Source organism: Protomyctophum parallelum, assembly GCF_964188405.1.
Source record: "Protomyctophum parallelum genome assembly, chromosome: 22".
Taxonomy (NCBI): Eukaryota; Metazoa; Chordata; class Actinopteri; order Myctophiformes; family Myctophidae; genus Protomyctophum; species Protomyctophum parallelum.
Genome location: NC_139714.1, coordinates 7,896,956 through 7,924,489, shown reverse-complemented (window position 1 = coordinate 7,924,489; position 27,534 = coordinate 7,896,956). Strand labels below are relative to the sequence as shown.

Here is a 27,534-nt window from a genome sequence, read left to right as displayed (position 1 = left end):
GTGTATTTGTATTGTGCATTTCAACAATGAGGCAATGCAATAGAAAACGGTAGAAAGAAATGTAAAAAGTAGAACAGAAAAATAATCGAGAATAATTTTTAAAATGACAGGCTTTATACTAGATGTACATATACAATACAATCAGTATTGGGTGTGCATATAGTATACACTAGTATACTGTACAGTGTACATCACAGAGACGTGTGTGTGTGTGTGTGTGTGTGTGTATATATATATATATATATATACACACACACACACACACACACACACACACACAGAAAGAGACACTCATCTACCTCTCTCTCTCTCTCTCTCTCTCTCTCTCTCTCTCTCTGTGTCTCTCTCTCTCCCTCCCTCAATCGCTCCAGGACCTGCTGCGCACGGTTTTCCAGAACGGCAAGGTCGTGCAGACGTACACATTTGACGAAGTCAGAGACAATGCCAAACTCCAAGAGGAGAAGCTGGCCGCCCAGGTGCTCTGAGAGCCCTTCAATGACCCCTCACCCCTGACCCCCATGACCTTTTGGCCTCCGATGTCTCGTCATACCCCGCCCTGCCCCGTCCCCCCCAACCACACTCCACCCACAATGACAACTGGAGGTAGCACACACTGCTAATAGAACACCCCCGCCCCACCAACACACACACACCATAAAAACAAAGCCCTATTACTTTGTCGTAATAGCAAATATAGCTGATCTACAAGAGTTTGTAGATCATCAAATGTTGCCATTTTCTGAAAGTTTTATGTTTTCACCTATGAGGACATGCCCAAAATAGGGAGGCCAGTGTAAAAGTGGTAAAATAACATCCTGAATGTCCCTGGAAGGACCCAACGTACCGAATCAAACTGTCTATGAAACTGTCTGCCGACGGTGAAGTGGTGCCGAGCAGCGGATGTGGGGGAAAAACTCCCACAAACTAGCCCACCCATACACACACCTCCAACCGATGACACACACACACACACTCACACACCCCACCCCCAGTTGGCACGATCCATCGCCTGGAAGAGAAGTGGAGAGGAAAGTGAGGGAAAATTTGAAGAAAGTGTGTGATGGAGCGAGTTAGAAGAATAGAGGGAGAGAGTGGGTTGATGTGACATGAATCAGCGTTGCGCGCTGGTGTCACTCACCAAAAATAGCGGGATCATCAAACTCACAACACTTCGCCTGAAGGCTGTAACCACTTAAGCCCTATATACTCTGTTGGCCACGGCGGGCCAGGTCAGCAAACTCCTCGTTTGTAGATCGGCTATTCTGCCTTACAGAAGGTGCAGTGACTACGTTTTTGGACACACCCGACGTATTTGCGTATCCAAAGGTGAAATTAGCCTTTGTGATTTTAGGTGATAAACATTTACCTCAAGAACATATTTACAATTGGTGTAATATCACTTATTTGCCGATATCTCATTTGGCTGACCAGTTGAAACATTTTTTAAACCTATTATCACTGCACTTTCGCTTTGTAGGGCAGTATTGTAAACAAATGTTGTGGATTATTATCATGACATGGCAGAATAGGGACACTAGGGTTCAAGTGGTTAAAGTGCATCGTCTGCGACCCTGTAGGAACACGAAAGAGAACATGACCATCAGTCAGAGAGAAAGTGGAAAGTGGAACACAGAAACATCCATGTCGCTAATTTAACTCGACTCCAAGGTTCCGTTTGTTAAATTAACTGTTTTTTTTTTCTGTTTAATATGAAGACACGCACACCCTGATGACCGTGCCCCGCTTCCCCCGGTGTATTGTATACAGAGTTGTTTTTATTTTTTAAATGTACGAATCTACTCAACTGTTATGTGAAGGAAGCAAATAGTTTTGTCTAATGGTGCACCGACAGCATTTACTGGAACAGGAGTCAGTAGAAATACCAGACATGTACTCGTTATTTGAGATTCATTTAATAATTTGAAAGTGATGCTAGCATTTAAAGTCTTTAAACTTTCGTTCCTCACGATCGAGAGCCCAAAAATTATCAAGGGAAACTACTCAAACATGAGTACGTGTTCTTTGTATTTGCAAAACAAAATGTTATCGGTGCACCTGCGAGTCATTGTATTGTGGATCGTTATTCTCACAACCCAATCGCCAGAGAAGAAACGTTGCCGATGTGCGTTCCTGTAAATGGGTCTGTTATGGGTCTGTAACTCTGAGAGTGTACAAATGGAACCAAATAAACCCTAACGGGTCCATTTGGTAAACCACGGATTGTTGCACGTTTCAAGGCAGGCATGCCGTCGGCAGTGGGCTCGTGCACGTGAGGTGCCCCCGAGCGAGCCGTTGGTCCAGTGGACTGGTCGCACTGAGGCGAGCGACTGCGATGCCCGCTGCAGTTGATTAAGCGCCGCTTGAGTTACGTACCGCACTGGTTCAAATGGACCCTTTGCAGATCTGACACTCGAGACAGAGTGTACACATATAACCGGGTCCATTTGGTTACATTTTGTACCAATTTATTTGTTAAATGAACACTGAGGAGTCAAATCAATCATAGGGACATAATATTTTCGGTTATAATGTACTCGCGTAAAAATGCAGGATTAAATCTGGATCTACAAACACAAGGGTTTGGGTCACGCAGCGTTTTGGCAACTAAAACATTTATCCATTTTGGGTTTTTTGCAGAAAGGTGCAGTTGTGACGTTTTCTCTGGCGAACCTGGCTGGTTTCACATAATGCATTCATGACTTTAAAGGCCCCAATCTGTAATCTCAAAATGTATTTTATTTTACATTTTTAAAACTTGATTTCCCCTGTCGAAGGCATTCGATTTAATTGAGATTATTTACCCCCATTAATCCTGATTTAGGTCTTTAGGTCGGTGAGTGCACTTGTTTAACAACCTGCTCTAATACAACCCCAAGACTTGCGTATAGAGGCGGCTCACAGAGTCAGTCTTCACAGGAATGGAGACAAACCTTTTGCCATGTGCTTTAATGACAGCTACAGTGTGTCCATGTTAAATGTTGCTATTGATGTGTCTGCACTGGAATGAATGTGTACCCAGTATGTGCTTGCTGTGTGTGTGGGTGTGCGTACGTGTGCGCACAGATTTATTTCTTTTATACAAGACTGGTATAATGTTCCTTTCGTGGAAATGTGTTTGCTGATGGGTGGAACAGGAGGGCTCTCTTCCCTACTGTATGTTGATGGCGTTATTGTCTGCAGATGGAGATAAGGCATTGCTGTGACACTCTAGTGATACATGGTGTCAACAAGAAACGGCGAGAGACGCAGGTTCCAAAATGTGTTTAAATGTTTTGAAAAAGCTCAAAATAATTTTGCCCCTATTTTTTTGTATTAACTGCCTGACTGTACAACCAATGAAGGAAAGCAACCGTCAGTAGATATTGTCCTGGAAATAGTTCGAAAGCCAATACTTTATTGCCATGTCTACATGAGTGATTGGAATTTGTCTGTCTTGGTGAGCTTACTTAAACAATAACAGAATAAGACGAACATTATTGCACAATTTATTCAACCTGCCTGTGGCCTGCAGTGCATGTTTGGAGTGTCGGAAAGGCCTGGCTCACTGAAAAGTGTCAAGACGCTTGCGTCATCAAATGCAGCCTTTGCGTCAGTGTCGCTCGCATCAAAGCCATTTTTCATTGTGTCAGGCGTGGCGTTTACGGATGTGTGCCGTTCTGGAACCGGGAGTTTCTTAATGTATCTTGTGTGAGAGGTAAGGAAATGCAAAAGAAAACCGTTTTAACCACGTGAGAGAGGGGTCTTTTGAGAACTTCAAAGCCCTTCTTTACTAATCAAGCCATATAGGGAGATGATCACGTCCTCCAATCTGGATGCGTTGCGCACTACCTTCCTTGTCCAACTGTCAACTGTTCTCAGCTGCCATGTTGCCAAACCACACCTTTTATTGCATAGATGAGGATGCACTCCACTGCTGCATGTTATACTGTTGACAGTTCCATACCATCCCTGGATTGGATTTGCACTACCACATTATTTCAGCTGTCTTAGCCACTTGAACCCCAATTATGGGAAAAATCAGTGAAGATGGCAGATCTACAAGCTCACAACGCATGGCATTTGCGATGCATTGTGAGGTTGTATATTGGCTATTTCGTTAACAAAAAAACACAATTTATTTTCTTTTGTTTTGCTTATTGATGGTTACAGTAGGCTATAGACCTAAAAACTAGCATAGTTAGTTTGGAAGGGGCATTCAGCAAAGGTCCAGCCAGCCTGGGAATTGAACCAGGGACTCATTGTCATGCATCAGAGCCTATCGGGTACGTGCCTTAATCACTGCTATCGCTGCCCCTGGTAGATCGGCTATTTTCAAGATATTTGGTGTAGAGGGGGAAAAAAGAGCCTAGAGGGCTATTTTTGCTGAATGTTTGCCCAGAACAGGGACGCCTGTGTCTGGAGTGTTTCCTTCAGATTAATAGTGGTGATGTCCCCACCCATTTCAAGGTGGACGAAAACTGAGGGCATTCCCAAGAATAGTACTATATGTCAACCTTCCCAGTGATTTAAGAGCAATTATTAGCGGTGATTATTCAGGTGATATTCAGCCTACTTGGAGTACCTGGATGGGGGACTTTACTTGATACTTTTATCTTAAATAGGTTTAGCATTTTACCAGGTGTAAATAGGATCATAAGATTCACATTCTTGAGTTGATCATCTCCCTTTTTTCGCCCTCTCTCTGGTGTATCATACCCATGTTCTAAGGAATGATTTGTCACATTGCCGTGTTGAGGCCGTATAGCTTTTTTTCCCCTGTAGGAAGTAGCATACAGTAAGTAGCACATGGATCAAATAGTTATACAACCAGAAACAAATGGTGGAGATTGGTTTGATCATGGAAAATACATAGAATTATGACCAGGTCTTCAAACTCATTCCTCGGAAGCAGCAGTGGAATGCCATTGTCCAGTTGTTTTGTGGTGTCATAAGGCTTTTGTCAATTCAAAGAAAGATTTCCCTCCATAGTCCATAATGTACAGACAACGCACTTGGCCAAACTGATTTAAAAATGGTGTAAAATTGATATAACTAATCTTATTGCTGAAACATAATGCAGATATGCAGCTATAGGCCTACCTTTTCTGTCTTTGTCTTTTTCTTGTCCTTTTTTCTTGTCCTGGAATGTATTTGTGTACAATATTGAAACCCCCATTTTGTTGTTCCAACAAGTTTCTACATCAAGCAAGCAGCAGTTGTCCTTTTGCGTCTCTTTGTTTCCAGTGAGGGGGTACTTTTAGTACAGTTTTGATTTTACTATTTTGATACAATCCTCAGTTCTTACCTCAGAAAATAAATCTTATAAATCTATATTATTTTGTATGACAAAGGTGAAAAAAATCAACAAAAGAAAATGTCTGAATTATTGTAGTAAAGAGCATTACTTATGTGAGATACGGCCATACTGCCTCCTCATGTGCACTGTACATACAACTTATTTGATTGAAAAAGGAGTATGCACAACGCAGGTTTTAAGGAGACAGACATACTACTAGATGTTGTTATTTTTTGTCTAAATGACCAATTTTATACCAACAGAAAAGTGATCCAAACCTGCTTGGGTGTACTGGCAGTATGACCTTTTTTTTTGTTGTATTTTTTTTTTGTGACTCAAAGCTTTTAGCATCCGTGTGCGTGTGTGCGATTGAGTGACATTTTTGTGAATGCCTCTGTATTCTATGGAAAAAAAATGTGAATATGAGTGACTTATATTTTCTTTTCAGTTGTTTTACTTGTATGTATATGTTGGTTGTCCCAAAATTCTCTCCCAACACAGATGTCTCTGATATTTTAACTAACATAACTGTTGCTATATTGTCAACAAACACAATGATTAAAGATATCACCATGTCAATTTGAAACGTTCAATTAATTCAACCGCCATCTTTTTAGCCACATAGTCCATCAGTGCTGTATATATAAAACAGGAGGCCCCCTCCTGTTTTTGCCCTACACTGTTAGGGATGCACAATACTGACTTTTTGACAGATAAGAATAATTGCATTGTCAATTGATACTGATATTGCAATAGGCTGTTTCTGGGGGCAGATGCAGACTGCTTTATTATTAAAGAAAATTTGGCCACTAGTTGAGGAACAGTGCACTAAATGACCTGGTTGGAAATGGCTGGATGGCATTTACACCCGCCTTCTAATGAGAGCGCAAAATCTCTCTTGGAAGAGCCACCAATCGATTTCTCGAATATACGGCAACCTTCCCCGTGTTTCTTCACTAGTCCAATGGTGGTCCCTGGTTCATACTGTATGAAAACCCTTGCTTTATAACAATAATAGTGCATTATATAAAGTAGGCCCATAACAATTGCTGGACACTCAGACCTTTTTAAAATATTTATATACCAGTTGTAACTTAGACATGTTATACTTATAATGTAATATAATCTCTTGGGTTGAGAATTATAATACACTGATCCTGGCGAGAGTCAGTGAGTGACCAGTAATTGTGAAGTTTGATTATGAAACCTGACCTTATCAGTCTTTAATGTTATGATGTAGCATTGTGATTGCTTATACCTGTTGTTATATACCGCTAGGCTAGTGTTATAAGCTGATTACATAAACCATGAGTGGGGGGACATCTTATCCAGACCTCAGCTGGGAAAAGCTATCTTGAGGAGGTGGGTGGGTTTTGAAGGAGAGGAGGGAGGGGGCATCTCTGATGCAACAGATATAACCCACCCCCCAGGTACGGTACTTGGCCTTGGGGACCTGCAGGAGGTTGGCTTCATTGGACCTGAGGGAACGGTGGAGACATGAGGTTCGAGAAGATCAGAGAAGGTTACCCTTGCAGTTGAGTAATAAATTGACCATGGGCATATCTATAATTTTCCTTGAGTACTGCAGTCCAGTACTTTGTCCACCACCGGGTCCGTCGAGCAGTTAAAGTGATGTGCTTTTTATATAGCCTGTGAAAAGTAAGCTGACTTAGCAGAGACGCCCCTGCTGTTCAACACATTCTCTACAACCACACGCAGCCTTGCTTGCTCAGCCATTAAGCAGCGATCCTCTGGGCCATGGGCTGAATGGGTAAGTGCCTTGCCCAAAGGGCACTGATCCTCTGGGCCATGGGCTGCATGGGTATAAGTGCCTTGCCCAAAGGGCACTGAAACTGAAGTCATTCATGAAATTCCTGAATTCAGTTGAAGCTTCTGCCCTCCAGACTTTGGTCTGGGTTCAAAGGCTGCGTGTGTGCCACCAACGGTCTGACTGCATTTGCTGCTTGTTAACCTGCACTCTGGTACACAGCTGACTAATATAGCCTAGTGTCCAATCCAAAGACCCGGACATCCAGACACATCGAAGGAGGCCGTCTTAGGGGTTCTGTATCAACTTACTTTCTACTTCCTACTTCCCATTATTATGTTTAGTTGTACTTTATTATTACTTTAATATTATTATCTTTATTATTATTATTACTTTAATATTATTATCTCTTATACCTGTTTAGAAATGTGCTTTCCCACCGTCCCTATACTGTCCTCCTCATGTCGCCCTAGACACTACCTCTCCAGTCACAGAGATCCGTCAAATCTCATCTATCCAGCTCGTTCACCCAGTCACCACATTGTGGTGGAGGGAGGCCTATGGAACTGCCATGCAGCTACCAAAAAGAATATGCCTGAATTCATTTCAGGCCACGCCTCCCTCAAGTCTCTGCATTTCCTTGCTCTGACTGAAACCTGGATCACCCCAGATAACACTGCAACTCCCGCCGCGCTCTCTGTTTCACACAAGTTCACCCACACCCCTCGCCAAACAGGTACAGGGGGGGGTACAGGGCTACTAACATCCCCCAAATGGAATTTCCGTGTCTTAAATCTCTCTCACCTTTCTCTGTCCACATGTGAATTTCATGCTATCTCAATATCACAGCCAGTCCCCCTCATCCTCATTGTGCTTTATCGCCCTCCTGGAACTCTCAGGAACTTCCTGGAAGAACTAGACTCTCTGATCAGCTCGTTTCCAGAAGATGGAACCCCTCTGATTCTACTGGGTGACTTCAACCTTCCTACCGCAGAGAAGTATCTTCCCGTTACATCCCTTCTGGCCTCATTTGACCTCTCCCTATCTCCCTCCCCTCCCACTCACAAGGCTGGTAATGTTTTGGACCTTGTGTTCTCCAGAGCCTGCTCTCCCTCCACACTCTCTGTTACCCCCTTAATTAGGTCTGACCACCACTTCATAACCTTCTCCCTCTCTCTCTCCACCCTCCCGCCTAAACCTACTAACCCCCCGAACGTCACCTCCCGACGCAATCTCAAATCCCTAAACCCCTCCTCCCTCTCATCCTCTATTCTCTCCTCTCTACCCTCCCTGGAGTCATTCCTCTCCCTCCCACCTGACACTGCAACCTCATCCTTCCTCTCCTCTATCTCATCTGCATTCGACCAACACTGCCCGCTCTCATCCAGGCCAGCTCGCTCATGTCCACCGGCTCCCTGGCTATCTGAAACTCTCAGATCTGAACGAACACCTCTAAGGGCAGCCGAAAGAAAGTGGCACAAGACAAAGCTACCAGATGACCTTTCACACTTTCACTCACTCCTCTCTGCCTTTGCCCACTCACTAACCACTGCTAAAACCTCTTTCTACCACACCAAAATCCAATCCTGTACTTCTAACCCAAGGAAGCTCTTCTCCACTTTCACCTCCCTCCTTAAACCCCCTCCCCCCACTCAACCTTCATCCCTCACTGCTGATGTTTTTGTCAACTACTTCGAGAAGAAGGTTGATGATATCAGCAGCTCCTTTCCTCCCCTCCCACATAAAGTGGCATCTGACTCAACCAACACCAACCCCAACATACCATGCATGTCCTCCTTCTCTCCTCTTTCCCCAGACGAGGTTCTACAACTAGTAACATCCTCTAGAGTCTAGACCTACCACTTGTCCTCTTGACCCTGTCCCGTCTCCAATCTTCCAGACCATCGCACCTGATCTGCTCCCCTTCATCATCAACACCTCAGTAACCTCAGGCTGCGTCCCATCTGCCCTCAAGTCAGCCAGAGTAACACCACTCCTAAAAAAACCAACCCTTGACCCCTCAGATGTCAAGAACTACAGACCGGTATCACTCCTTTCATTTATTTCTAAAACCATTGAACGTGTCGTCTCCAACCAGCTCTCTCTCCATCTCTCACAGAACAACCTGCTGGATCCCAACCAGTCCGGATTCAAGAAAGCCCACTCCACAGAAACTGCCCTGCTGGCAGTCACAGAAGCACTGCATGCTGCCCAAGCTGCTTCCCACTCTGCAGTACTGATTCTCCTAGACCTATCAGCAGCATTTGACACAGTGAACCACCAGCTGCTCCTAGACACCCTAGCGGAGCTAGGCATCGGTGGAACGGCACTAAAGTGGTTCTCCTCCTACCTCACCGACCGGACCTACCAGGTTTCCTGGAAAGGTCTGTTATCATCCCCCCGAACCCTCCAAACTGGGGTCCCACAGGGATCTGTACTTGGTCCCCTCCTTTTCTCACTGTACACTAAATCCCTTGGCACTATCATCTCTGCTCACAATATATCCTATCACTGCTACGCCGATGACACACAACTGTTCCTATCCTTCCCCCCCTCTGCCACTCAGGTGGAAGAGCGCATCACTGCATGCCTGGCTGACATCTCACAGTGGATGTCCTCCAACCACCTCAAGCTGAACCCAGACAAGACTGAGCTTCTCTTCTTCCCAGCTAAGTCCTGCCCTATGCGGGAGCTAACTATTTCCGTAGACAACGCCCTGGTAACGTCTGTCCCAACAGCCAGGAATCTTGGTGTTGTCCTGGATAGTCAGCTCTCGTTCAAAGCTCACATCACAGCTGTCACTCGATCATGTAGGTTCACACTCTATAACATACGACGAATTAGACCGTTCCTCACCCAGGAATCAGCCCAGCTCCTAATCCAGACAACAGTCTTGTCAAAACTCGACTATTGTAACTCCCTCCTTACTGGCCTACCAGCATATGCACTTAAGCCTCTCCAGCTGATCCAAAATGCAGCAGCTCGCTTGGTCTTCAACCAGCCAAAATTCTCACATGTCTCCCCCCTGCTCTGCTCCCTCCACTGGCTCCCGGTCGCTGCCCGCACAGAATACAAAACTCTGATGCTGGCATTCAAAGCAACCAAAGGTATGGCTCCCCCATATCTTACAAGTATGATTGAACCCTACAAACCCTCCCGCGCACTCAGATCAGCCAACGCAGGGAAACTGGAAGTACCCTCACTAAAAACGCCGGGACAACGCTCCACACGTCCCAAACTCTTCTCCCTTCTGGCTCCAAAACTGTGGAATGTACTTCCCATTGCAGTCAGAACTGCAGCATCACTCCCAATCTTCCGCCGTAGCCTGAAAACCCACCTTTTCAGACTCCATCATGGCCCATAGCACTTACCCTAACCCCTTAGATAGCATTTCTGTTGGCTTAGATAGCATTTGACACAGACTTATAGCATGTTTTGTAGACAGCACTATAATTGTATTGTATATAGTCATAGCACGCCATAGTACATATGTATAGCATAGTAGTAAATATGTATAGTTTATATGTATAGTGTATGTATAGTTTCATTATATAGATATTCCACTGTTACTTTCTTAGCTTACGCATTTTTCATGATATTGATAAATGCTTTTATGTGATGTATTCCCATGCTTTTGTTCTTGCTTACATGTAAGTCGCTCTGGATTAAGAGCGTCTGCTAAATGCCTAAATTGTAAATTGTAAATTGTGCGTGCGTGTGCACGCGTGTGTGTGTGTGTGTGTGTGCGTGCGTGCGTGTGCGCGCGCGCGTGTGTGTGTGTGTGTGTGTGTGTGGTGGGGGTATATGCATTCCACAATTCTAACAGACATGTTGTACATGGTCTTCATTATAGGTATACAGTCCGTGCATGATTTCATTACAAGCTTTACATATCTGCAATTAGGCAACATTTTGAGGGATATACAGAATTATCTGTATGAGGAATTCTGGATTAATCGATCAAGATGTTGAGGAAAATGACATTATAAAACAGCTATAGGTTTAATGCATGAGATCAGAAGTAGTGGTTTGGTGGTCTGTATAATCTTCTAGAAAGCAGGGATCAGAACAAATAGATACATTATGAGGTCAGCCTATAGAACAAAGTTGTGCTCATAACAATAAATACCATGCAGGCCTGTCTGCCAGTCTTGGTCAGAACACATAATAAAGCCATAATTACAATTTAAAATGTAGGCATTTAGCAGACGCTCTTAATTCAGAAGGACTTACAGTAAGCAATAACAATAACTAGAAAAAGTGCCCTTCTGGGCACAGGTCTCCACCAGGAGGATAGGAATGTTTAGTAATATAAACATGTTTTTTGTTTGTTTGTTCCAATCTTTGCCAATCAGGATGGAATATGGGAAATGGTGCAGATCCGTGTTGATCGCACGCATGCACAATCCACCTGTTGGTGGCCAATGTGAAATGGGTGGGCTATATTCCTCAGCCTAGTAGGAAAGTGCGTGAAAGATTTCACGTCAAATTGCACGCTGCGTTCATGATTTGAGGCTTTTTGTTCAAAACAGGCCAATCCTGCAAAATTTGAAAGCCAATGTTGGCCAATTAGGATGGAATATGAAATATCAGACACATCCGTCTTGAGCACATGACTATGGAGATACTGTGTAACGATTTGCGGGATTCTTGGACAAAATCCGGAGGAGTAATATCCAAAAATGTGTTTTACAAAAGTCGGCCTCCTGGTGGCGCTCTAAAAGCCAGATGTGAACTAGAGAGACTGTGTACCAATTTGCGCGATGTTTGGACAAAATCTGTAGGTGTACTGTGCAAAACCTTGTTTTGCACAAAGCGGCCTCCTGGTGGCGCTATAACAGGCCGTTCTGGAAATTTTGGGGCAGAGGTTCATCGTTGGCATCCAGGGAGTGTGTGTGCAAAATTTGGCATCGACCGGGTTAACGGTGCCGGAGATTAGCTGCTCACGGACGGACACACGGACGGACGGACAGACGGAGTGCAAAACATACTCTCCCCCCATGCCTTCGGCCTGGTGGAGACAATAATTAATAATAACCTGTAAGAAGAGAAGTGACCTAGTTTTCGCTGGCTGCCGGGTGTGGCTGCACTAATAACTTTGGGACAGGACCGTCTAGGGTTTGAATGGACAGGTATCAGTCAAGAGGGAGACATCAAAGAGGTAGGATGGATTGAGAAAGATCAACATATGTACAAATGGGTGATGGCAGGCCCCATTTTCATCACTTCTGGTACAGACTGTCTGTGATCTGAAAGGAATACAGTGTTCCCGGTGGCCTGCGGTCTTCCTGGTGGTGGCCACATTTCCCTAGTGCCCACAAGGTGCCCAGTTTTCCCTATAGTGTCCACTGCCCAGAATGTTTTGGTTCCCCACCTTTTTAATATGAAATAGGCTAAAACGGTACCACTGAACGTTTCTTTTTGAGTGGTTCAACCACTCCTATAATGTGTGTCCCTGGGTTCTGGGTCCCTGGGTCTGTCTGTCCAAGCACGAAAATAGCGTTATAGCGTTTGTCACAGTGTCGCTGTTGCACAGCCTAACACCCAGACACACACAGGCCAGGGAGGATTGATTGATTGATTGAAATCTTTATTAACAGTTTGTAGAATTTACAGTACATTTTAAGCACAAACTCAATACAAAGACTGTCAACTGTGAGTGGACGACCCAATTAAGCATTACACTTGTTTACAACAGGGTCCACATTGTTCAATTCATCAAAACATTTAAGGACATACAAACATTTAGAGACATACAAATAGACATTTCTCTGTAGGTAAAGAACAGAACAGGAATTCATCATATGGGAAGCAAAAAAGGGAAAAGATACAATATACAGTGAGGGAAAATGGGGTGGGGGGGTGGGGGGGATTCAGATTTTACAGAGGCCAGTTTCGAATTGCAGCCGTCCGTAGGTGCCCTTTGAGAGCGGTTTTGAAGGAGTCAAGGGATTCACATGTCTTAATGACTGTTGGTAGGGCGTTCCACATTTTGGTGGCATAGGAGCGAAAAGAATTTAGTCCCTTGTTTGTGCCGAATCTGGGTTGTACATGGTTTGTTGCACTCCCTCTGGTGTTGTGGGTGTGGACTTCGTTTACATTAAGGAAGTATTTAGACAGGTACATGGGTATCTTGGTGGTGTATCGAATCTTGTGGACCAGACCCATTGCAAGATGCTGTACTCTGTCGTCGACCCTAAGCCATCCCAGCCTGTCAAAGTGGGCAGGGGTGAGGTGGGTTCGGGGGGTGAGGCCAAGTAGGAGCCTGACCAGTTTGTTTTGAGAGGTCTGGAGCCTTGTTTTAAGGGCCTTTGAGGTGCTGTGGTACCAAGAGGTGGATGCATAGTCAAAGAAACCTTGTACGAGGGCTCCTGTTAAGGTCTTCAAGGTGTTTTTGCTGACCAGTGAGGAGATCCTGTAAAGGAATCTTGTTCTTTGATTGACTTTTTTGATTACGTTGGTGGCCATTTTATCACCGGAAAGATTAGCCTCCAGGATGGAACCTAGGTAGGTAATTTCATCTTTTCGTGTGATAATACTGTCACCGACTCTAACCAAGAAGCCATCTGCCTTGCTGAGTTTACTATTTGATCCGAAGAGGATGGATTCAGTTTTTCCCAGGTGTAAGGATAGTTTGTTATCAGCGAGCCAGGTGCAGATTCTACCGAGTTCAGAGCTGAGGGTCTTTTCAACCTGCAGTTTGTTCCTGTCCGAGACCAGCAGTGCTGAGTCATCTGCGAACAGGAACAAGTTGCAGTCACAAGCTGAAGTCATGTCGTTAACATAAATTAGGAACAGTAAAGGCCCTAGTATGCTTCCTTGTGGGACGCCACAGCTCACTGGGAGGGGAGGGGACAGTGTTCCGTTCACCTCCACCATCTGTTCTCTCCCCTCCAGGTAGGATTGCATCCAGCTCACTGATGTGCTATCAAAACCAATAGCTTTAAGCTTGTTAACCAGTATGGAGTGGTTCACGGTGTCAAAAGCCTTTTGGAGGTCCAGCATGACCATGCCGCAGTATTTTCCAGCATCCACCTCGTGTTTGATGTGGTCGCTCAAATAGAGGAGGCATGTGTCAGTGGAGTGGGATGTTCTGAAACCAGATTGGAACTCGTACAGCAATTTATTAGTGGCAAGATACTTTTCAACCTGTTCATAGACTATTTTTTCCATCACTTTCGAGATGGAGCTTAGAATAGAAATAGGGCGGTAGTTGCCGGGTTCTAATTTACTCCCTTTTTTGTACAAGGGGGTTACTTTGGCCAGTTTAAAATCTTGGGGGACCTGTCCCTGTTTGATGGAGAGGTTAACTATGTGGGTGATGACTGGAGCTATGGAAAAGGCTGAGTCTCTGAGAAATTTGGAGGGAATATTGTCATGGCCAGTGGCCTTGTGGGGTTGGAGGGCACTCAGTTTTTTAAGTACCTCCTCGGTTGTTACCATTGCCATTTTAAAATCATCTTTACAAACACCAAGGTTTTTGTAGAAGGCTTTGATGTGCTCTACACCAAAACGCCCAGAGTGGGAGGGCAGTTTGCTAACCAGCTTTGTTGCAATGTTTGTAAAGAAGATGTTCAAGTGGTTGGCTACATCGAGTTTGTCAGTGATGAGGGTGTTATTCGATTTGATGTTTATGTTAGTAAACCTGGTTTTTAGTTTCCGACCACAGCCTAGTTGGTTGTTTAGTAACTTCCATAGCTCCCGAGGATTGTTTTTGATTTCCTCGGCTTTATCATTGATAAAGTTACATTTGGCTGATTTGGTCATGGCAATTACACCGTTTCTTAGCTTGTTACACTGGGCTTTTAGGTTGCACAGTTTGGTTTGGAGATCACTGTCGAAGCGCTTGCACTTGGCTAGTTTGGACTTGCATTTAAGAAGTTCAGAGCATTTGTTGTCTCTGGCTTTCATTGCAGTCAGTATGTCCGAATTCATCCATGGCTCCGAGCGGGTTTTGACCCTGACGGTTCTCAAAGGAGCCATGATGTTTAGTACTGATGTAAATTTGGTTTTAAAGCCAAGCCATGCTTCTTCGACTAGTGAGCTCCTGAGCACATCGGACCAATCCAGATTCTCCAGTTCAAGGTTAAAGGCCTCACTAGAGTAGGTTTTGAGGTCCCTAGATATGACTGTTTTGTGACAGTCAAACTTTAGTTTTTGTATTTTGCGGGTACAGAAAATCATAAAATGATCACTGAGCCCACATACAATAACCCCTTTCTTTGAGATTCTGGATTTGTCCGAGGTCAGAATGAGATCAATGACAGTTTGAGAAGAATCACACACTCTTGTGGGTTGGGTAATTAGCTGACTGATACTATGCAGATCACAAAACCGACTAAATGACTTGAACACAGGAGCTTCCTTATGACGCATATCCGTATTGTAGTCGCCAATCAGGATCTTCTCTACACATTCCTCCCCAGCTAAGCACCCCTCAAGTATATCATAGAACCCATTCTGATCGGGCGGTCTATAGACGGTGCCCACTAATACCGATTTAGCATTTTTGAAAATTAATTCAACCCACACAGTTTCAATTTCATCATGCTGCAAGTCAGTACGAGTAATGTATTCAGTATCTTGGTGAATATACATGCATACGCCACCACCATGCCTGTTTCTGTCATTTCTAATGACTGAGTAATTTTCTATTTCAATCTCTGGGTCTTTAGTAGACTCATCAAGTTTAGTTTCAGAGAAACACAGTATGTTTGCCTTACCGTTCTGGAACAGATGTCTGATCTCAGCTAGTTTGGGACTCAAGCTATTCACATTCAAATGGAACAGGTGAAGGCCGTTGGATGCGACGATTGTGTTAATTTCGTCTGTGTTGTAGTACTCAGAGGTGTGACTGAGGATGGGCGGTTGAATGTCCGTGGCTGAGGTGTGAGTGGGGAGGGGCGGTGGAATGTGGGGGGTGTCTGAACATGTCTGAACATGTCTGGACATGTCTGTAGGCCAGGTCAGATCCATCCTGGTGTCTGGGTCCGTGGCTGGGGTGGGAATGGGTGGTCTATTATCCTCTGTAGTCCTGGGTTGACTGTGGGTGTGGGGGAGGGGGTGGTGTTCCTCGTTCAGCTCCATGATCACTGCCGCTGGGGTGGCTTTGGCGAACAAGACGCCTGCGGTGGTATGTGGGGGTCCGCTGGCGTTGGTTGTCTGCAGTTCATGGGCTGATCTTGAAGTTGCGTCCGTGGTCCGTTCCGTGGAGGAGGGCTTGTACAGTACAGTACAGTACAGTACAGTACAGTACAGTACAGTACAGTACAGTACAGTACAGTACAGTACAGTACAGTACAGTACAGTACAGTACAGTACAGTACAGTACAGTACAGTACAGTACAGCACAGCACAGCACCCCTCACTTCAGACAGGTCTGATTTTCCTATACACAGGTTTAATGTTTGTCTTTAGTTCAAAGTTTGTTTAGTAAACGCATTGACAATGAAGGGAACATTTACGTCATAATGTGTCGTTTACGTCATATTGTCTCTTTATTGTTAATGGCGTTTAATGTTTGTGTTGGCACCATTTGTTTTACATCACTATTTGATTACATCACCTAATCAACATCAGTTAGACTTTAATATATTTGCACATACGGGTGTGATTTTTTTCTTTGTTGGGACTGGGAGTCTAGGACTAGGAGAATCCTGTGTGTGTTTAAATTACTCCTAAACATTTTGCCAAACATCACAGAAGGGCACTTTTTCTAGTTAATTTCTGCATCTCTTAGGGCCCATTTAACCATATAATGCATTTGGATGGCAAAAATGGCAGATCTGCAAGTTCAGTGTCTTGAATGAGATGGGCTGTGAGTTTGCATATCTGCTATTTTCCAGAGGACCATTGCATAGTGAAGGCTTTAGGATTTATAAGTCGTTTAGAATCCACGGAATCAGCCTCATGGTGGCGCTACAACAGGCCAAGTTGCGTGTGTGCTGCTATCCTACTCGGAGTTGGCTATGACCGAGTCAGACTTAGCAGCACCATTATAATAACACAGCACAGCTCACAAATCAACAGCTTCAGCAAGAAGCATAAACATTTAGAAATTTACTTTTACAGGGTTACAAGGAAGCCCATGAGGGTTCAGGGAACATTGTGCTTGCAAGTTGACAGTTAATTCATTTGAGCTTTGAGGAATTGTTAGGCCTATTAGGTAGCCTATTAGTTATGGTGGTCGGGTTAATATTAAATATAACATTTGATGGTAGGCCAGCTATATGTTAACTTAATCAAATTAGTCTAAACCGTTCAAATCTATATTTACTTCTGCGATAGCAAGTTTGGGACGTCTTTGCTCTCGGCTGTACCGCCTCCGTTATTTACGTATCGCAGCATCACCGAACGAACCGCACCGCAAGAACCTCTGCTGCTGCTGCTGCTGCTGCTCACAGATCCACGTCATTCTGTCAACTACTCCCTTTTACCCCAAAACTTCAACCATTCGGACGAATCGGACCTATACAGCTATCCACAACGCGCCGAAGCCAGGATATTGTCTTGAGGATCGATAAACGTATTCGATCATAGCCTAAAGGCGATAACATGATGACAGGATTTCGACTGAACTTATCGCCGCTTAAAGAACCGCTGGGTTTTATCAGACTTGTGGAGTGGGTGAGTATAGCCTTCTAGCCTAGGTACTGAGTAGCCTGCATGTAGCCTACTTTAATATAAATGTGTTATAATTTACGCAACGTTAAGTACCAGGAGAAAGGGCGAAGCGCACTTTAAAAAGAAGAAAATAAACTTTTAACATTTTTTAATGCGTCCGGGGATTTTCCACAAGAGGTTGTAGATATTATGGCCTTAGAATGAATGAACTGAAAGTTTTTATAGTCATTTGTGCAGAGTTTTAAGTCGGGGAAGCAGGGTTTACTGGAGAAAAAAATAATATACTAATGCGGCAATGCATAGGTCTATATTTGTGTTCGCAATAGGGCTGTCATCCAATTTGATTCAATAAGGATATCAGCTGCTACCCTACCTATAGCCTATGCATTGCCCAACGCCCAATGCCTATACATCTATCTCTCGCAAGTTTTTCCGAGTTTATGACGTCACGCAGTTTTCGTGGACTATTGCCATCTGCATATATTTCACGCTACACAGCGCGCACAGACCATGAAGGATAGTGGCCCCGTTTGGAACCTCACTCACTCTCCCCTCCGAGGTTCCAAACGGGGCAAAGGGAAGGGAGTGGGGCTGCATGCTGGGACTGCAGTCTGATAGGCCGTCCCTCCCCCTTTCAGAACAACGAAATGAAAACGCAATGCATTTCCCCATAGGCAGTTTTTATTTAATTTATTTAAAGACCTTTTAAGCGTCGTACGAAGCCAACTCTTGTCGTGACAAATCATGACAACACACACAATGTTTCGGGCCAAACAAATAATTAGAAAGTAGAAAAAAACGGCAGGTTACAACACTTTTTTTGTTGTTTTTCTTCTTTGTAATTATTTGTTTGGTCCAAAATATTGTGTGTGTTGTCATGATTTGTCACAACAAGAGTTGGCTTCGTACGACGCTTAAAAGGTCTTTAAATAAATTAAATAAAAACTGCCTATGGGGAAATGAATTGCGTTTTCATTTCCTGGGCCGTTCGTTGTTCTGAAAGGGGGAGGGACTGCGCCGCTCTATATACATAGCCTAGTTCTTGGTCTGTCCTTCAAATGAAAGAGAGAGAGAGACGGTTATAGTTTAATCCATTTCTCGACAATAATTTACCTGGAAGTTACAGACGTTGACTCTTCACTAGTTCACTCTGGTGCAAAGTTGCAACAAACGTTTGGTTACAATTGAAATACCGAAAGCAACAGTAGCCTATATTTAGCCTGACACGACCCCACAGCGCATCACCGCAACTGTGATTTTTTTCAGTGAGAAGTTTTGAACCCATTAATAAGTCCTGCAACTGAACTGGGTCACCGTCATGCAGGCTCTGTAGATAACTCAATTACAGGCTCTCTCTCTTTAGCCGGTTTCTCTCTCCCCACACACAGAGTCGTCTGGTATTCCATCCACACACACACACACTGTGTGTGTGTGTGTGTGTGTGTGTGTGTGTGTGTGTGTGTGTGTGTGTGTGTGTGTGTGTGCGTGTGTGTGAAATAAGTAGTCATGCACAACTACACACAAGTAGATAGTGAGGGTCGGAGAAGGCAGAAACAAGCAGTCATCTGACTGTGTGTGTGTGTGTGTGTGTGTGTGTGTGTGTGTGGGGTAGTTCCATAATGCAGCACACCTTCAGGTATGTTGGCTATGCAGCCATAATGGAGGATCAAATGGGCGGCGGTGGCTCAGGGGTAGAGTGGCTGGATGGTAACCGCAAGGTTGGCAGTTCGAACCCAGGCTCCCCCAGAGTTAGTGTCGAAGTGTCCTTGAGCAAGACACTGAACTCCAAATTGCCCCTGATGTGCTGGCTGGTGCCTTGCATGGTTTCCGCTGCCATTGGTGTATGAATGTGTGGGTGAATTGATGCACAATCTATGTAATCTATTTAACCACTATAAAAGTGTAACAACAGCAGTGATCCGTAACTTACAACTTGAAATCAGGCATCATGTGTCTACCATCCATGAACATGAATGACCAGAGTATAGAATATCAAACACCCCCCAACAAATCCAACCCTGGCTGATAGTACAGTTATATCTCTGTATTGACATTGTCACAAACAATATGCCACAGTCATATATTGTCACGCCACAAACCTATCCAGCACTTCACTAGTAGGCCTATATACTTCATGGCACACCCTAACTTTTGCAGATGTTTGGAAATGTTTTGGCAGTATATATCGAGGCAAATACATCATGAAACCAATTTCTTTAGAATCATTTGGGAGAATCCATCCATTTTACATGACATGACCCATGTGTAAGCCTTGAAACATATAGGCCATGCATGAAACCCAATAGTCGTACACACACACACACACACACACACACACACACACACAGATCACTGTAAAATATCATTATGCGTGTCCATATTTTTCCATTTGTCCTGTTAGTGTTAAGAGACTCATTTAAGACTTAGTCATGCAGTCCACAGCCTGTGTGCGTGTGTGCGTAGGTGTGCGCGCATGCGTGTATGTGATTTGCAAAGGGACTTCCTAACCGCCACATTAACATTATGACCTGGATTATGCTGCACACCTGGTTGATATCTAATAATCATTTGCATATATGTTGGAGAGAGCACACATGCAGGCTTAATCTTTACATACTGATACAGCACAGCATCGCAAGCACCAAATGTGCATGCAACTCCAACTGTATTAAGAAACTAGGTGCAACAGTTAAACAAATTTGTAATTAAAATAAAATCAGACCTGTCTGAAGTGAGTGGTGCAACAGCGCCCCCTGTTGGTACCCTGAACATACATACGGACATACAGACAGACAGACAGACATTATAGGGAGGGACAGACATTGCTGTTCTTAGGAGTGGCTGCACCACTCAATCGGCTATTTAGGCCAAATGTTCACCTACTAAGGCATGCCCGCAGAATAGGGTCACTATAGGGTTCAAGAAGGGTTAAGAAATGCTCCTCTAAATAGGCCTGTAAAAATCACTATTTTCATTTTGTGTGAAGGGAAGTGGTCAGTTCATTCCCATTTTGGTACTTTTTTGAGATGGAAGAAAGCTGAGACAGCCGAGGTGACTAGCAAAGCCCGGGAGGGAGGTCTCTGGCAGGAAGTGTTCCACATGTGGTGCCCAAACATGGGGTTTTTAACAGCTACATCACTGACTGGACCATCTGTAAAGAATCATTATTAAGCAGTTTTTTGGACTCGTTTCCCAGGGAGTAACTCAATTGCTGAAGAACTTAGATACCGGTACATTATAGCAAAAAGAATCAGTTTATGCTGTATCCTCTGTGACATACATTGTGACTAAAACCAAGGTCCTGACCCCCCCCCCCCCCCCCTCTGTCCTTGGTTGTCAACAAGGGCTGTGTGTGACATGTCATGTGAACGTAACACAACTGTATTAAAGATTAAAGCTCCAATCCGGGACTTATTTGTCATCATTAGAGTATGTAATACAATGTACAGTAAATAACACATCTGCAGTGTTTGGAGGGGGGTCCTTCTACTCTTCCATTGAGACATTTAGACCCTGGTAGGACAGGACACCTATACTGGTTGTGAGTGAGTGCGTGCGTGCGTGCGTGCATGAGAGAGAGGGAGTTGGCTCCATGCTGGCTGTTGCAGTTGCTCTTGCTGTGTGACACAGCGATCTTGTAGTAGTCGTGGAAGTTACAGTACTCGGCTCAGGAATGTGTGTGTGTGTGTGTGTGTGTGTGTGTGCGTGCGTGCGTGTGTGTTAAAGCAGTCGGTCAGCAAATGCAGCCTGCGGCCTGTGTGTATGTGCGTGTGCGCCACAGGAAGTGGCGGACTATCACATCTGGAGAGACATCTGGATAGGCCTGAGGGTGTGTGTGTGTGTGTGTACATTTGAACATACAGTACAGCACAGTACAGTTACATACGTGTGGTTTCACAGGGTGCACACGCCTCAGTTTGTACATTTGTGGGGGCATCACTTTAAGACAGAGGCTGCTTCACACTCATTTCATAATGTCACCTGTTACATAGTCACGTTGTTGCTGATACGTCATCAGCCAGCGCCACTCTTTCCATGATTCTCACTGTTGACAAAAATAGCGCCGTTCAAGTCTTGAGAGTACAAACCTACTGTAAAAAGTAAACGATTCAGTAATCCACTGTCAGATTCAGTAGTACAAAATAATGATAAGGGGACGTTGCAGGACAACAGCAGTAGCTGTGTGGGGTGAGTTTAGTGAATGATAAGGGGACGTTGCAGGACAACAGCAGTAGCTGTGTGGGGTGAGTTTAGTGAATGATAAGGGGACGTTACAGGACAACAGCAGTAGCTGTGTGGGGTGAGTTTAGTGAATGATAAGGGGACGTCGCAGGACAACAGCAGTAGCTGTGTGGGGTGAGTTTAGTATATGATAAGGGGACGTTGCAGGACAACAGCAGTAGCTGCGCACTGCGCATTGATACAACGTCAAACTGGTGTTTTTCCTCAACCCAATCAGAAGCCTCGGCTCCATTTCAGCCTGCATATGTCCAGCCTACCAGTGACATTTTCAAATCCGCGGAACGTAGCGAATCAGGCTGGAACCCAGGCTAGCATCACGTACAATGCTTCTCAAAGTGAGGGGGTAAAATAAATGGTAAATGGTGCATTTATATAGCGCCTTTATCCAAGGCGCTTTACATAGATTGTGCATCACATTCACCCATTCACACACACATTCATACACTGATGGCGGCGGAAACCATGCAAGGCACCAACCAGCACATCAGGGGGTTCCTGAGAGGGTTCAAGGACTGAATGGCAAGATTAGTTAGTATAGCATTGCAATCAGTCTCACTTAAATAATCAAGCCCTTAAGAGTCTTTTTTCTTTCTTTCTTTTTTTACGGGCGGGTCGGGCGCTAGCCCCTCTAATGTCTGGCTTTTGAAATGACGCCATATACTGTAACAGCCAAGTCTATGGACTTTTAATGTTTGTTTAGAGCACTAACTCTGGGGGAGCCTGGGTTCAAACTGGGAACTTTGTGGTTCCCATCCGGTCACTCTACCCCTGAGCCACTGTGTGTCCCTTGTTTCCCTTGTTTCGCCTTGTGTGGTGTACTTCTGTTGTGATTATTATTATAAGTAAAGTTGTCATCATCCTGAGTTTCCTGGGTATACTTTGAGGACAGGAATAGCCTATATGGATTGTCTGTTACAGGACAATTGACCATAACCACTTAAACCAGGGGTGCCCAAAAGGTAGATTGTGATCTAGCAGTAGATCACAAAGGCCTTACAGGTAGATCATATGACAATATTTAATTAAAAAATAAGACAAAAAAATATATATATTTGGCATATGCCACTTAAATTATGGTGGCTTGATTTATTTACATCAAAAGGGCATGTGAGCTCAAATCCACAATTCAACATTTTAGTTTTAGGATGTTGATATTGATATCTTTAGGGCCCCAAATCATACCCTAGAGGCCCAGAAAGCATGAGTGTCTATTTAAAACACATAGGTTTTTTTTTTTTTACATATTTTGACAGCAGAAACTGCCTGTCATAATTTCACCCCCCTCCCTATCTAATTATTGGACAGCATTAGGATATAATGTAATGTTCTATATGGGTTCGGCTCCATTTTTGTTCTCTAGTCTACACCAAATGTCTTTTCTGAAAATAGCCAATGTACAAGCTCACAATGTATCATGTTGCGATGCGTTTTGAGCTTGTAGATTGACCCACAAGGCAATGTTAATATGATGGATTACTGCTGGAGGTAGAGCACAACCACCCGATAGTTTCCCAAGCCACGTGCTCACACGCTGAGTTGGTGCCGCCGGTCCCCGGGATGGAACCCAGAGCCTTATGGTCCAGGTTGGCTCATTCAAGTAGTCTGATCACTACACGTTACAGTACCCATGACTGAGCTATCCAGACACTGTAGTTAGTTTGCAGTGAATGTTTTGCTGTTCACAGTGCAATTTGCAGCTCAGTCTTCGTCAGTTTGGGGGGAACTAACCAATAATGTTTCAGCCTTGAGTCTTTGTTCACAACATGATATCATATCAAGAATAAAAGAAAGGTAGTCCTTTAAATCTAGTTCTCATGTTTTGTCTGTTGCATAACAGATGCTGCTTGGATTCCTGCTTGTATCAGCTGCACAAAAGAGCGTTTTTCAGATTAAGCTCAGGGGTTACCTCACTGACTAGAGGAATTTCACTCACTGATTTTAAAGAGAGCATTAGTGTCACATGGTTTCCACGCTGGTTCAGACTCCTTTATGTGGCACAGAGACGGATTGTCAAAGGACACACGGAACTGAAGTGTGCATGTGTGCAACTAGTGTTTTTACAGCTTGGCTGCTCCCTCCTATTGAAGCATACTTAAGGACTGGGGAGATAATGATTCATTCAGCAGTGCTGATGTAGTATCATTATAGGCTAATGGACTGCATTTCACATTAATATTGCAGTGGCCTTTCTAAAAACAATAACAAATACTTTGTTTTTAATAAGGGATTGTTGCTATTCCTTTATCGACAGACTGTCTATTATATTATGGCCACAGTGAAAATACATTATCTACCTGTGTCATTTGATAAGTGACTAAAGTGATGGAAATTGCCATTGCCTTTTGATAAGGTGTTCCTGGACTGTTGGGGCGCCACCTAAGCGATCACATATTTGGTCCATAATGCATGTTACTTCCTTCTGATACCTCTGTTTTCCTCCATGTTTTGATTGCCTCTGCATTATACTGCAGCATTTTATGTTGTACCATTTGACCTCACTGGCATCTGTTTACATGTGAAATGTTGCTCTACTCTGAGATGAAGAAATGCTGTTCTTTTGGCCTTGTTGGAATGAGAATTTGAAGAATCTATAATCACACCCAGATTTGTAACATCGGTGTTGATCTGTTTAGCCAGACATCTGAACCTTGATTTCATTTAATTAAGCAATGCGAGCACTCTTGGCATTCCAATGAATGAATCAGTAAGATAACACCAACAGCTAGGGGTAATTTATAGATGATGATGTTTGAAAGCTTTTTTGAATAAAGTCATTTTTTGAATAAATATTAGAAGTTTTTCAGAGAACTTAGGTCAGAATTTAGGGCTACGTATCGTTAGCCGTCGTCCCAATAATCTAACTCTACCTCTAAGCCTAACCCAAACCATGTGTGTGTGCGTGCGTGCGTGCGTGCGTCGTGCACGGCAGTGGTCTGTGTGTGTGTGTGTGTGTGTGTGTGTGTGTTAGGCTGCTCAACAGTGACACTTGGTGGTCTTACTTTTCTTACTCATGCCTATCGCTACTTTTCATGGAGCATAATAGGCCGTTGACTACAGTCCGCCAGAGTCCTCTATCCTGGGCCTTCATTTCCAGCTGTTTCCATGTCAGACATGAACAAACACTATTTCTGAATGACTGTGACCTTTGTAAAGTAATCACTTCTGGAAAATAACAGAAGACATATAACTAAGCAATTTTGCTTTTTTGTAATTTTATAGAGGTACCGGTATCTAAAGTTTATGAACATACCAAGTATCGCGATACTGTCCACCGCTTCCTGTCTGGCAGCCAAATATCGCGATACCTATGAGACAGAAATGATACCTGTTTAGAATCCTCAAATAAAACTATTTGAGGATTACAAAGTGATTAGAAAACAACCTGTGATATGTCTTCTTTTGTATTCCTGAACGAGCTGGTCCAGCCGGCTCCATTCTCTGCCATGTATTGATGGAACTTCCGGCGTGAGGTTTGCCACCCATGAAAGTGTCATGGCACATCCATCACTGATTTAGAAGGCGTTTTTAGAATTGGCCTCAGGTCTAAATGGATTACCCACTTTCAACCTTCCGTCTGCTTTTTGTACGATAGCCTACTGTCATACAACAAAGTAAGTCTCTCTCTCTCTCTCTCTCTCTCTAAACAGCTCACAGCTATATTTGCCTTTGGAAGCTGTGGTGGCTACTCTGGGAAGAACATTATTTCTCTGTTCTGCGGCGATGGGAAGAATGAAACACTCTCCGCCAGCTTCCACTACCCGTTCAGGTGACTTCACATCTTCCAGTGGTCCTCGGCTCAAACTGTTGAATTTCAACTAAGCATCCTCAGTTTGATAATGCATTATGCTGCCTCATGTCATACGTTCGATCTCTGGGACCCCGATCTTCACAGTAAAATCCTAACTCTGAGAGTGTAACAAATGTATATCCATTTGGTTCCATGTGTACACTCTCAGAGTTACAGACAGCCCATCTCTTCTCTAGGACCCCTGGGGGTCCACGGACCCCACTTTAGGAAACACTGTTCTATACATTTTGATTCCAGTGTTCCTCAAATGGGGGCTCTAGTAGGCCTATCCCTAGGAGTATTCTGAGGGGCTCCTAGGGGTACACGGCAAGTTTATAGTCTTGTGTTATAGTCCTGATCGAGCTCTAGCTCTAGAAAAGAAAAAAGGTGTAACGCGGAAACCTGTGACCTGTAAAATTATGTTAGCATAGGTGCGCATCGTTGTTTGATGACATTGCGTAGAGTGGTCCTAATGGGTAAAAGAGGTGGCTGAAATGTGCCCGAATAATGCATTTTATATTAATTCTACAATATATGAAGACATTGAGGGCGGGATAATAAGCCTTGAAACTTGACAGAGTTTATATGAATAGTGGAAGTGTGGAGTCAAGTGGAGTGCTGGTAAGCTCGGCCCTAGCAATCAGACACCGCGTCGACCCTATTCTGATTTCTGGTAGTGGGATGGAGGTGGACTCCAACTCAATGTATGAACACTGATGGATTTTACTGTGCAGGTTAAGTCAGGTTCCCCTCATCGATGGAAACACCACTCTCTGTAACCACTCTGTCGCCACGACGCACATGGTGGGAGACGCCGCCTCCTCGGCCGAGTTCTTTGTGGGTGTGGCCATCATCTGCTTCCTGTACACGATGGTGGCTCTGCTGGTGTATCTGGGATACATGCACGTCTACAAGGACTCCGACTTTGGGCCCATGTTTGTAAGTATTTACATTTGTACAAGGACTGCGACTTTGGGCCCATGTTTGTGTGAGTATTTGCATGGTTTCCCTCAATGGTGGAAAGTAACATGCATACAGTAAAGTACATTTACTTTAGTACTGTACTAAGTATAGGTAGTTGTGCTTTACTTTTTTCCAGTTTTTGATGTGTTTATGAGGTGACAGTACTTCATTAGACCTGTGGTGTGCAATGATGTCTTCCCTTTCTATTTAGGGTTTCTTAACCCATTCTGACCGGGCACCCGTTTTGGTGTTAGCATCATGTCATGCTTTAGCTATTGAAAAATAGCAGATCTACAAGCTCATAGCGCGCCACCGAGTGGCGCGCTACGAGCTTGTAGGTCTGCTATTTTTTGAAAAATCGAAGAGCGACTGACATTTTTAGAATCTGATCTCAGGTCAGAATGCGTTCATCAGACCAGTGTGTGTCCCAGTGGAAACCTCGTATGAATCTGATCTCGGGTCAGAATGGGTTAATGAACTGGCGCGTGTGGCCACATAAAAGCCAGCGGTAGAGATAGAGGCCACGGCCAAGATAGAGCGGCAGAGATAGAGTTAAAGGTAAAAAAGCTGTTCTACGGTTCTCTGACTGCCTCCCTCTCTGTCGTCCATGCAGGACTTTGGGGTGACGGCGGCCTTGGCCTTGCTGTGGCTGGTGTGTTCGTCCGCCTGGGCCAAAGGACTGCAGAACGTCAAGGACGCCACCGGCGAGGAGGGCCTCCACGACACGCTGGCCCTGTGCAAGGAGAGCGACGTCATCTGCCAGGTCACGGAGTTCGCCTACATGCGCACCCTCAACATCTCCGTGGTGAGCGGAAAAAAAAACACGGAACCAAAAACAAACGCGATTACGTCGCCGCGTCACGTAAAATACACAGA

General features: G+C 44.2%; 2 protein-coding genes across 2 annotated transcripts in view; both read left to right on the top strand.

Moving 5' to 3' along the window:
• The window catches only part of nampt1 (nicotinamide phosphoribosyltransferase 1), a 39,938-nt gene extending 34,084 nt beyond the window's left edge, over positions 1 to 5,854 (top strand). Inside the window, exon 11 of the mRNA XM_083758169.1 lies at positions 372 to 5,854. Coding sequence (XP_083614295.1) covers positions 372 to 485 — 114 coding nt within the window. The 3' untranslated portion in view covers positions 486 to 5,854. The remainder of the gene's footprint in view (positions 1 to 371) is intronic.
• Positions 5,855 to 17,476: 11,622 nt separating this feature from the next.
• Positions 17,477 to 27,534, top strand: part of sypl1 (synaptophysin-like 1) — a 12,028-nt gene continuing 1,970 nt past the window's right edge. Inside the window, exons 1-4 of the mRNA XM_083758170.1 lie at positions 17,477 to 17,669; positions 25,556 to 25,674; positions 26,430 to 26,634; positions 27,272 to 27,463. Of these exons, the coding sequence (XP_083614296.1) occupies positions 17,598 to 17,669; positions 25,556 to 25,674; positions 26,430 to 26,634; positions 27,272 to 27,463 (588 nt within the window). The 5' untranslated portion in view covers positions 17,477 to 17,597. The remainder of the gene's footprint in view (positions 17,670 to 25,555; positions 25,675 to 26,429; positions 26,635 to 27,271; positions 27,464 to 27,534) is intronic.